The 12,422-nt window shown below is 38.2% G+C and overlaps 1 protein-coding gene across 1 annotated transcript; it reads left to right on the top strand.

Annotated features, from left to right (window-relative positions):
- The first annotated feature begins 6,221 nt into the window (after positions 1-6,221).
- YPEL5 (yippee-like 5 (Drosophila)) lies at positions 6,222-8,940 on the top strand. Its single transcript, XM_006880564.1, has 2 exons — positions 6,222-6,397; positions 7,976-8,940. Exons 1-2 carry the CDS (start codon positions 6,257-6,259, stop codon positions 8,198-8,200), a joined length of 366 nt encoding a protein of 121 aa, XP_006880626.1. The 5' UTR covers positions 6,222-6,256; the 3' UTR covers positions 8,201-8,940.
- Positions 8,941-12,422: the final 3,482 nt, after the last annotated feature.

Below are 12,422 nucleotides of genomic sequence, written 5' to 3'. Positions count from 1 at the left end.
TCTATGGCAGTGAGTTAAATATTTATATATGTTAACATCAATTCCCTGGACATTCTGCATATTAACGTCTATAAAGTACAAGGACTCATCCTTAACTAAGATAGATACAAACTTGCTGTTTTACATCTGCCCGAAAATGAGTAAATTACTGTCTAGTCAATTTATTGCAAGACTTTTTTTAGCTCCTGGTATTGCATCCCAACAAATTAGAGATGTCTTTTGCTTTACGAGAAGGTGTTTTGAGGAGCTTAACAATTCAGATTGTCCCGTTGACTCACTGAGCTAAATGACTCAATTTCTCTTGATGACTAAGCATTAGCTATTATAGAAATATAGTAAACTTTGAAAACATTTAACAACAAAAAGGCATTTTGGGAAAGGGTACAAGTCATACACTTGAAAGTTACTGTCATGTATAAAGTGGATTCATGCCTAGACCATCATTTGACAAGGCAATGTCAACGGGTCGGATACTGCAAGAGAATAAGTGCACAGCTTTCCAGGATTACTGATACTTTGACTTGGTAAATACCTTGGAAAAAATTTGAAGCATTGATTTTTATGGATCAAATTCTGTTACAGTGAACCTACAAAAGCTAGAGCTTGTGCAAGACAGAAACTTACCCAAGAAGGAAAACTCAGAAAAAAATAAAACAACCAACCCAAAACAACCCTCTTAGGTCCTCACTCTCAGAGGCCTCACTGTTATTTTCTCTAAAAAGTTTTAATAGAATATAATTACAAATGAGTGTGAAAATAGTTGATTGACAGGAGCATTGAATGTTAAATGAGCATAAATTATTATGACACTTAACCTAGTACTGTTAAAATTTTATTTTCTTTGTTATTGTTAGTTGTTGCAGGCCAACTACCTCATAGTCACCCTGTGCACAGCATATCTGAACTTTGCCCTATCCTGCACTGATCTCTGATATACTTCAGCCCCATTGTTACACTGACTGTGCCAGTTCATCTTGTTGAATGTTTAGTAGCTTGAAAAACAGATTTACAAACTGTTCTCTGCATATTTCCATTTCTACAGAATCATTACAATGCCGTTTGCACCCTAAAGGGAGCAAATGCCTTTAATCCTTTGTGGTCTAGCTGTCTTAACCATACCCACTACCTTGTGGAGCACTGGGAAAGGACTTGCTGCCACTCTTCCAACTCACAGTGACCCTATGTGCTCCAGAGAACTGCACTTTTATGGGTATGCTTGACTGTAATGTTCCATCAGACCTTTTGCAGCTTTGCTGGAGGAATGTGTAATTGAACTATCAACCTTCCTACTAGTCAACACTTAACAGTTTGCATTGTTAAGGGACACTGTGAGTCAAAAGTGACTCTACTGGCATATAACAACAAAAACATAATCCACATTCCTCCCAGAAGAAACCGGCACTTAGAAGTTGGGGTATTTGTGCAGGAATAGCATCTACTTCCTAAACAGCCTCTGGAAACTCTATGATCTTTGTTTGTTTGTTGTTGTTTTTTTAACTTTGTTTTTTTACAGAAAAGACTTCAGGCCTCTAGTTAATAGTGTCAGTCAACAACACAACAACAGCAACAAAGTTCTTGTGGCATCATTTTGTAAATAACTGTTTACAAGTAGAATTTCTGCTGGAGTTTCTCTGACAATGCAAAATAATACTTGATTTTTGATCAGCTAAAAAATAAACATAACCTCCCTTTGTTGGAAGAAATATTTAGGGAAGAGAAAGGAGACAGCAGCTAATAATAATCTTTAGAATTCTTTTCAGCATACTGAACTGATTGAAATAAGTTAAGAATTTTCGCTAGAAATCCATGGAGAAAAGGTAAATGGTATGAAATTGATAGCCCTGTTAATTCTTAAACCTGAATAGCAAGAATAACTTCTGGTTTTTTTTAAGAAGCTGCGTTCTATCAGAATGCATTTATAAGCAGAGGCCAGTGAATTTTCCCTGTGAAAGTCCAGATAATAAATATTTTGGCCACTGCAAGCCACAGGTCATTGTTGTGACTAAAACACAGCCATATTAAAAATAAATAAAGAGGAAAAAAAAGGTGGTGGTGTAAGAAAGGAGATTGAGTCCAGATGGGTTTGTAAGAATTCTGGGTAAGAAAGCACTCTTAAAATTCATTTGTGATTATGGTGGCACAATTATAAATTTACTAAAACTCATTCAGTATATACAAAAGAATGTGGATAGATTTTATAGTATATAAATTGCATTCTATTTCTTCAGGGAAAGTATTTCCAAGTTTGTAGAGACATAGTCTGCATGAGCCTTTGATATTGTTGTTAGATGCTCTCAAGTCAAGTCATAGTGACCCTTATACACAGGCAAGTCTTATCCCGTCATCCTCACTCTCTGACACATTCAAGCCCAGTGCCACAGTCTCTGTGTCAGCCCATCTGGTTGAGGGTTTTCCTTCCTTTTCGCTGATCCTGCATGATGTCTCTCTCCAAGGAATAGCCAAAATATGTGAAACAAAGCATCATCTTTGCCTCCAAGGAGCACACATCGGCTATACCTTCACCAAGACATATCTGTTATCTTTTGGCAGTCCTTGGGATATTCAATATTCTTCTCCAACACCACAGCTCAAAGGCATCCTTAGTTATTGTCCAGCTCTCTGATACATAGCAGGTGATTGAGAAGACCATGGCCTGAATCAGACATAGCAAAGAAAAACTGCACTTTAGATTGAAATGTGTGTATATACACGAGCTATATAAAGAAGACTATAAATGGCAACCACGCTAGTAAAAATAGTGTAACATAAGGTTCTGCACAGATATTTTTGGTCTCAGTAATGAATCATATAATTGAATCTAATTAAAATACTTGGGTGAAAGAGTAAAAAAATCAACCGAATTTGAAGTATGGAAGGAAGAAATGTTAACTATTTATCCTTTTGGCATAAAAAGCATATATCCTGCAGCACATGGTCACCTTTGAATATAAATGACAATTTTAAACCAAAGGAAAAAAAGATATATGTGAAGGTGTAGGAAAAGTTATTTGAAATCCAGTATTTTCCATGGTTTCACCTGTGGGCAGTGAAATTATCCCTGCATTGTGGCTGAAAGCATTTACAATATAAAGACTTAAAAAAAAAAAACCAACAAAAAAACAACCAAACACAGTATAAAGACTTTAAAAATTTCAGGAAAGATTTGCTTAGAAGTATTGAGTTCCAGGAGGCCTAGCTAGAGGCTAAATACTATTTGTCAAAGTAGACAACCTGAAGACTTAGGTCTTCAGAAGTAATTCTATGATTGCTTTCTGCTAATGATCCGTGTTATGCAACTGACCAAAATTAACTGCTCATAGATTAATGAATGCTTGATTTATGCATTTCAAGAATGCTGTGTTTTTTTATAAAGAGTTCTAATTTAAAGGTCTTACAAGGTGAAATGAGTGAGTGATAGTAGGGAAGACTGAGCAAAAATGAAAAGGGTATTGAGAATTGAGGAAATTAAACTACCACTCAGCTCTGGTTAGTTGTTGTCATACAAGAATGCATGCCCTATGTTACCAGAGCCTCCTGTTTTGTTTTTCAAAAAGAAACGTAAAATAACAGACTTTAATAATTAAACCTCACAGTTTTTGTGTCAGCTCAGTGCTTTCTATTAAAAATGAACATTAATTCAAACATGTGAGGGAAGGACTTTTCATCTGTTTGCTTCATTACTGTGTCCATAGATCATCAAATGAATCCAGTCTGTAGGTGTCAGAGATGCAACCTATGAGCTAGTGATAAATACGGTCTTCTCAAGCATCTGGAAAAAGTAATTCTATAGTCATAAATGGTGAAAATGATAGGCACCGAGTCTTATTTTTATTGTCATTTTGCAGAAATGCAGTTAGATAACCAAGTATCATCTGAAATTTTCAGTCTAGACATTTAAATTCCTGATTAAACTTCTGTGTCATACTTAGGGTGGATGTTGTTAGGAGGTGCCATCGAGTTGAATACAACTCAAGAGTGACCCCATGATCTTTTGATCTAAACCTTATCCCATCCTGCACCATTCTCACACTTCTTGACACACAAAAGCTCATTCCAGCAATCAGTGTGTCAGTCCACCTGGTTGAGGGTCTTTCTGTCCTTCGCCTGGCCCTCCAACCTTCCCACTCCAACGAATATCCTTTCCTAGCATCATGCTCAAAGTATGTGAGGTAGAGCCTTATCATTCTTGCTTCCAAAGAGCACTCCTGTACCTTCTCCAAATTTTTATGACCTTTCTAGTAATATTAAAACTGCCCAGGGGCTGGGAGAGTTCATATTAAAGAACACAGATTTTTTTTTAATTTGCAATGGAATTCCTCAGATTTAAGATGTCAGTAGATTCTTACTAAAAATTTGAATTTTGGATTATGTATTTATGACAGTAGTTTGTATCAGCTCTGCATACAGATTTAAAGACCTACAAGTCCTATCTAAAAGTAAAACCTTGCTGAAACTGAGGAGGACCTGAGGCATTTGCTGCAGAAGGTCAAGGACTGCACCCTTCATTATGAATTGAAGCTCAACATCAAGAAAACAAAGATTCTCACCACCAGGCCAGTTGCCAGCACCATGATAGATGGAGAAAAGATTGATGTTGTTAACAGTTAAAGCTTGCTTGGCTCCCTAATCAACACTCTAGGTACCACCAGCCAGGAAATCAAAAGGTAATTTGCATTGGAAAAATCCACTGTCAAGGACCTCTCTAGAGTACTGAAGAGCAGTGATGTCAGTCTGGAGACTAAGGTGCACCTGATCCAGGCCATGATCCTAGCAGTTACTTGCTATGCATCAGAGAGCTAGACAGTGACTAAGGATAATAGAAGAAGAATTGGTGCCTTTGAGTTGTGATGCTGGAGATGAGTATTGAATATACCATGGAATCTAAGAGAACAAACATATCTGTCCTAGAGAGGGTGAAACCAGGCTGCTCTTTGGAGGCAAGGATTTTAAAGCTTTGACGTATTTTGGGCATGTTGCCATGAGGAACTAGTTCTTAGAGAAGGACGTCATGCTTGGAGGGACAGCACAAGAGAGGAAGACCTTGGATGAGATGGGTTGACTCCATGATGGGATAGGTGTGTCAGAGACAATAAGATTGGCCCAAGATACAGCAAGGTTGAGAGCTGTTGTACATAAGGCCACTTTGAGTCACAGGCAATACGGTGGCATATAACAACAGATCCTGTCCCATTGTTATTAAGATTGCCATGGTTAAGGAACTGACTGCATGGCCTCTAATGACAATGGATAGTTAAAATATTTAAAGCATGAGATTTAAAAACCACATCCAGGATTAAATGCTTTTAAAAATAAAAGCTCTGCTATATTCTTGGCTATACCTAGATCTTTAAAAACACTGCTTAGTAGGAGGATTAATTGCAGTGATTTTAAAGTGTTTTAACTCTCCTGATTTTAAATCCTGAAATGTGATTATCATTGTTTCAACTTTTTCTATGTTTTTTCCCCTGATTTTAAAACAAGTGAAATGCAGCGTAAATTCTTACATTAGCAAGACTCTTAAACACAAACAAGTTAGCATGTTTTAGTTGGTGGCTCATCTTTCCCATGTCTGTTCTTGCTGCCAGGCCTGCCCATCTTGAGTGCCATCCTAGACAAGGCAGTGTAGTGTAATGAGAGAACTGAGCTGTGACTCTTTGTTCCTGAAACCTTCGTAACCTCTGACCGGGTTCTAACCTTTTTAAACTTACTATAGGCAGTCTGTGAAAGAGAGATGATGATAAAGTCATCATGGAATTGTCAAAAGCATTTTGAAAGAAGTGCCTTATATATGGTGTTCTCTTTATATAGTAGTTTCACTTCTGAAAGACCGTTCAAGCCGTCACCTTATTAGGTTGTGGGAGTGCCTACTGACCACAGGTCCACCCTGCCTGTGCTCACAAACCAGGCTACTATTTTTGGGTTTTTTTAAACCTTTCTTCTGCCTGCTTTCTACCCTGTACTCTTCTCAAATTATACATGTTCCCAATAATGTACTTACACTTAATGCTGTGTTTTTATTTCCTTGACTACTGCTTTTGAAGTGTTCTTAGCTTTGCTATACCTCTGCATTTGTTCAGTGCATGAACTTTGGATCCCTCTCTGCAGGGTCAGCTGTTTCACATGCTATGTCCTACAAAGCAAATGATACTTAAGTATAGCTCTCTGACACTCCACCAAGTAGGTACATCTATTTTTATCATTATAATATGTTTTAATTTCTGTTTGCTTATAGGTTTTTAGCACTTCAGCTATAAAAATGGGCAGAATTTTCCTTGACCATATTGGTGGTACTCGACTGTTTTCATGTGCAAATTGCGATACGATCCTGACCAACCGCTCAGAACTCATCTCTACCCGTTTCACAGGCGCCACTGGCCGAGCATTTCTTTTTAACAAGGTGGGTGAGAAAGCTGATTTCATTTCCAAAGCCATTTCCGTGGGTATACTTGATGGCAACTCCAGTGGCTCCCAGACAGCAGGAAGAGTCATAATGAAGGGCTGGAATCTGTAGAAATGATTGCCTGTTCCTTGTTCTAGGGGGGAGCTTTGGGAAGCATCACTAAAATGTAATTTTGAGTCACAGACGACTCGACGGCACATAACAACAACATCATTTATTTTTTTGCCTTGAAAAGTTAAAAAGTATGCTACAAGAAGGGAGAGTCTTTGCTGCCTCAGAAAACATTCATTGTAATGATGCAGGATTGATTGCCATATCAACACTGGCGAAAGGGACCGGTACAGCACTGAGGTGTCCATGTAGGGAGAAGGCTGCTAATTCAGACTCACCAAGCATCTTTCTGATTATGACTTGGCTTCCTACATAGGTTTGCCAGCATGAAGATTCCCAAATTTACAAATAAATGTTTCTTTTTTTTAAAATAAATGTTTCTTTACTTTCTGGCTTGCTTTTAATTGTTTATGATTCTACTTCCTGGGTTTAATGTGTACTTATGAAATTGAATTTCCAAATCTTCATTGTAAAGAACTATACTAATTCAGGTAGTCCTCCTAGAAGGCCTAGGAAACGTCTCCAGTGGACATCCCTCTGTTCCATGTAGGGGGAAAAAAAGAATATAGCTTTGATCTTAAGGTATGAACCAGCTGCATATTTGTATAATATAAAGTTTATTGGAACACTGCCACACTCAGTACATTTATGATTGCCTCATGTGGCAGTGGGACCAGGTGTGTTGGAGACGGTGAGGTTGGCTTAGGATAGAGAAGGTTCAGAGCCATTGGTTCATAGGGTTGCTGTGAGTCTTATCTTGATGGCACATAATAGCACCACAACATGCTAGAAAGGTGGAGTTGAATATGTAGAACAAAAAGCATATAGCCCTCAGCCAAAGAGTTAATATTTAACTCTTTATGAAAAAACAAAATCACTTTTTCTACTTGTTGAATATTCAGAATTATTGACATTTCTTTAGTCTTGGAACTCAGGACAACTGTTGCAGTGTGTGCAGTTGTAGGCTTATTCTGTCTCAATTTGTGTATTAAATGTATTTTTAAGGAACAAATGTGACAGCTTTATTATGGGATATCTGCTGTGTATTTGTGGTGTTGGGTTTTTTTTTGTATTTTTGATTGCTTTATTTATACTCCTAAAACATTGCCTTGGAAGAATGTATGAGAATAATTGGATCCAGAGCTGCATTTATAACTCTTTAATTTCAAGATGCTTCATTGTAAAGCACAGATGTATAAACAGGATGAATAAATAGTGTGGCTTGGACTAGTACAATAATACATGATTATATTAGATGTTTAGTAGTGTAATTTTCAATGTCTACCTGTTCTAGCAGCTTCTAAAAATAGCACTTGCTCCTCTTGGAGAGACTGTTGTAGTTTTGACTAGAGTAACAACTTCTTCTGTTTTTCTTAAGTTGCTTAGTTACTGCACTAACTATAATATTGGGAACTTGTTTGGCAAATAGCTTACATGTCTTTCCACATTTTTTCTGTTTCTTAGGTAGTTAACCTGCAGTACAGTGAAGTTCAAGATCGGGTCATGCTCACTGGCCGCCACATGGTTCGAGACGTGAGCTGCAAAAACTGCAATAGCAAACTGGGATGGATCTATGAGTTTGCCACTGAAGACAGCCAGCGTTATAAGGAAGGTCGTGTGATCCTGGAACGTGCCCTAGTCCGAGAGAGTGAAGGTTTTGAGGAGCATGTACCCTCTGATAACTCTTGAAGAGAATGAGATAAATACCATCTTTTCCCAGGTCTCCTTCACTGAAAACAAAAATCTACTTACATACACTGTCACCTTAGCATCAGAGTCGGATTCATGAACTGCGGAACAAGAGGTTGTGAGAATCTAAGATGGAACTTTTTTTTCTTCTTCCTTTTTCCTCCCTCCCCCCCTTTTTTAAATTTTCCATCCAGCAGCAGTGTGTAGAGAGAATATTATGCAGATGCTGTTACTTTTTTTTTCCTGTGTTTACATCTTGAGGCAGAATAGTCTTATCTGCAGCTACATAGTGGGCTAAGTGAGGGAAAAAATATCTGGGCTTAATGGAGTGAAAAACCAGTGTGTTTGTAAATTTTGGAAGGAAAATATGTCAAGAGCATGGTTTTTAAAATTATTTGGGCTTCGTTTTAAAACTTTTTTTAAAAAAACACCCGTTATTTCGCCTGATTTGCTAGCTTCAGAGAAGAGATCCGAATTTGTGTGCAGCGCTAAAGGTCCAGTGCTAAGAGGGCTTGCGCTGGCCCTCGTGCCATATTCTTGTTGGAGATGAACCACAGCACCAGAGCCCATTCTTCTTGTCAGTCTTGACCCAAAGATGTTACCTTTCCTAATGATTTGTCACCACATCCTTGATGTTGGTTGGAAAGTTTTTCTGGAACGGGACAAAACTGCTTGGTTGTCTTTTTTTTTTCCATGTAACTTAAGCATAGTAATATAAATAAAGTGATAGTTGGATGTTTTGGGTACTGTGTTACTTTAAAAATATCTTTTTAGAAGGAAGGAGTACTTGATAAGTAATAGTTGTAGTTATAGTAGTGTTTCTTTTTATTTCTAAGTGAATTTGACTATGTATCTCACTCTTTGTTTCAATTAAAGCACACTGTTTAAACGCACAGCGTTGCATTTAGAAAACAGTTGAACAGACTGCTAGTATGCATTCATGCAGAAAGGATTTATTTAATCTGCATCTCTTTCAGAAGAAGAGGGAAATGAAGTACCTTATCCAAAAATACTGCTCTGAAAAACATTTAAGCCTTTCCCTCTCAGTTTTACATTGTTTTCAACAAATCTGTGGAACATAATAGTTTGATCAGAAGGTTAGATTCTTGTTAGCATCATACTATTATTTTGCCATTATTGTCAGATCCTGTCAAAGAAGTTCAGCTATTGAAACTGAAACTGTACTTGGTCCCCGCAAGTAGAAGAGGATCAGATTTACCTCAGGTTGTTATTTTAGCTCAAAATTTGTGACATAAATGTAAATGTTTCTTTATCTACACTATTCTAGAAAATCTATTGTTTGCTTCTGGCAAAATAAATGATACCCAAATTGCCTAATTATTTAAATAAAGGAATGGATGTTTGAATGCTCAACATCCAAGTCTTTAGTCTAGCAAGAAAATTTGCCTCAATTAGTGAATCTCCTGTTTCTAATATATTATAAGTGACTGCTGAGTACAGTTCTGTTCTTTTGCCTTTGGGCTCATGCTTGAAGGCCCAAGTCTCTGATTAAGGTAGTTATAATACTACATTTAAGAGAAATGGACACAATTTAGTTCACCTTCAAGAATTACAAAGGGTGGATATTTCTATTCATTTGCATACACGTCTTTGATCATATGCAGGTTCCTAGTGGCATGCATTACCTACAGCACTGTGTATTTGCTGTCTAATAAAGTATATTTTGTCTTGCGTTGATATAGTTCTATGTTTTTCAATAAGCTTTGTCTAATGGCTATCTTAACTTTCATTAGTGAATATATTCATACCATTCAGTGACTATCATTTATATCTGGAACCCTTGAATTTGCCATTAATTCATCTTAAGATTCTTTTGTCTCTGTGACTCAGCTGCAGTATATATGAACAAGGAAAATTAATATCAGGTTAGTAGGTTATTATCATCAGTGGCTGCCTTGGAATTGGATGGAAAAAATTTGGGAAATTGCCAGTTATAAAATAACCAAAGACATGTCTGTGATTCAGGGTCAGTTCCCCAACATTCACAGAAGTACCTCACACTTAAATGTGTATGTCTGGCTGTATCTCCTGAACTCCTACTAGGAGCCATATTAAATAAAAATTCTTCTTTCTGAAATATGCAAATTCAAAATAGAAGATTAAGGTAAACCCCTTTTAAGCCAGTACTTTGCATGTTATGTGCCGTTGAGTCGCCCGCGACTCTATGTACAACAGCCTTAAACCCTGCCCTATCCTGTGCCAATCTCACTGTCTCTGACACACCTATCATCATTACCCCAGTCACTGAATCAGTCCATCTCATCGAGGGTCTTTCTCTCCTGCACTGTCCCTCCACCCTTCCAAGCATGATGTCCCTCTCCAAGAACTGGTCCCTCCTTGCAGTATGTCCAAAGTATGTCAGACAAAGCTTCAGAATCCTTGCCTCCAAGGAGCAGCCTGGGTTTACCCTTTCCAGCACAAACCTGTTCGTTGTCTTAGCAGTCCATGGTATATTCAGTACTCTTTTCCAACACCACAACTCAAAGGCATAAATTCTCCTATCCTCCCTAGTCATTGTCCAGTGCTCTGATGCATAGCAAGTGATTGCAAAGACCATGGCATCTATCAGGTGCACCTTAGTCTCCAGATTGACCTTGTTGCTCTTCAGTACTTTAGAGAGGTCTCTAACACAAACTTTTCCCCTCGCAATATGTCTTAATTCCTGCCTGCTGGTGTCAAGAGTGTTGATTGTGAAGCCAAGCAAACTAAAACTGAGCAGTCTCTTCACCATCATGCTACCAATCAGCCCAGTGGTAAGAAGCTTTGTTTTCTTGATACTGAGCCTCAATCCATACTGAAAGCTGCAGCCTCTGACCTTCCACACCAAGCACATCAGGTCCTCCTCAGTTTCAGCAAGCAGGGTTGTGTCATCTGCATAATGCAGACTGTTGAGGAGTCTTCCTCCAATCCTAATGCCACATTTCTCCTCAAAGACCTTAGCCTCCCAGATAATGTTTTGCATAAAGATTGAAAAGGTATGGATACCCTTACCAATTTGGAACCATGCAGAGTTTCCTTGCTCTGGTCAGATGACTGCCCAAGTATAGTTTTCACATAAGCACAATCAAGTATTCTGGGATTCCCATTCTTCTGAGTTAGCCACAGTTTGTTGTGATCTGCAAAGTCAAACGCCTTTGCATAATCCATGAAATACGGACAATCCTCTAGTATTCCCTGCTTTCAGCCAAGATCCATCTAACATTAACAATATTTCTGGTACCACAACCCTTTGTAAACCTAGGATGCACTTCTGACAGTTTCTCTGTTGATGTGCTGCTCCAGTCGTTTTTGGATAATCTTCAGAATCTTACTTGCATGTGATACAAATGATGTTTAGTCTGTCAGATCACCTTTCTTTGGAGTGGGGACAAATATAGATCTCCTCCAGTCAGTTGGCCAAGTGGTTGTTCTCCAGATTTCTTGGCACAACTTGGTGAGCACATCTAGGGCAGCATCTGTTAGTTGAAATATGTCAATTGGTATACCATCAATTCCTGGGGCCTTATTTTTAGCCAATTCTTTAAAAGCAGTTTGAACTTCTTTATCACCACAGGCTCTTGCTCATATGTTGTTTCATGAAATTCTGTGTCTGCCAATTCCTGTCGGTACAATGACTTTATACTCTTTCCATCTTCCTTTAATACTTGCAGGATCATTTAATATTCTGCCCAAAACATCCTTAAGTAAAGCAACTCAAGGGTTGAATTTGTTCTTCAGTTCCTTGAGCTTAAGAAATGCCAAGCAAGTTCAGCCCTTTGATTTTCTGATCCCACGTCTTTGCACATTATAATACTTTACTTTGTCTTGCCGTGCTGCCTTTTGAAATCTTCTGTTCAGCTCTTTAATGTCTTGATTTTGTCCCTCTAGCTTCTGACATCCATTTTAGTCTTGTCTTCCTTCTCTGTCTTTGCAGTGACCTTTTGCACTCTTCCTGGATGATATTCTTGATATCGTCGCATAACTCATCTGGTCTTTGGTCATTAGTGTTCAAGGCCTGAAATCTGGTCCTGAGATGGTTCTGAAATTCAGGTGGAATAGACTCAAGATCATATTTTGGTTCCCGTGGACTTGATTTCACTTAGCTTCAGCTTAAACTTGCATATGAGTAGTTGGTGGTCTGTTCCACAATCAGCGCCCGGCCTAGTTTTCATTGCTGATACTGAGCTTCTCCTGAGGTTCTTAACACAGATGTAATCTGTCT

The sequence above is a fragment of the Elephantulus edwardii genome, unplaced genomic scaffold (genome assembly GCF_000299155.1).
Source record: "Elephantulus edwardii isolate Elephantulus edwardi_28Jun2011 unplaced genomic scaffold, EleEdw1.0 scaffold00009, whole genome shotgun sequence".
Taxonomy (NCBI): domain Eukaryota; kingdom Metazoa; phylum Chordata; class Mammalia; order Macroscelidea; family Macroscelididae; genus Elephantulus; species Elephantulus edwardii.
The sequence above is the reverse complement of the archived record's forward strand: the minus strand, read 5'-3'. Positions and strand labels throughout refer to the sequence as shown.

Excerpts from the sequence above, each read along its gene's own strand:
- YPEL5 (XM_006880564.1), top strand. The coding sequence starts at position 6,257 with ATGGGCAGAATTTTCCTTGACCATATTGGTGGTACTCGACTGTTTTCA. Across the intron at positions 6,398-7,975 it reads GAGCATTTCTTTTTAACAAG|GTAGTTAACCTGCAGTACAG; the intron begins GTGGGTGAGAAA and ends TCTGTTTCTTAG.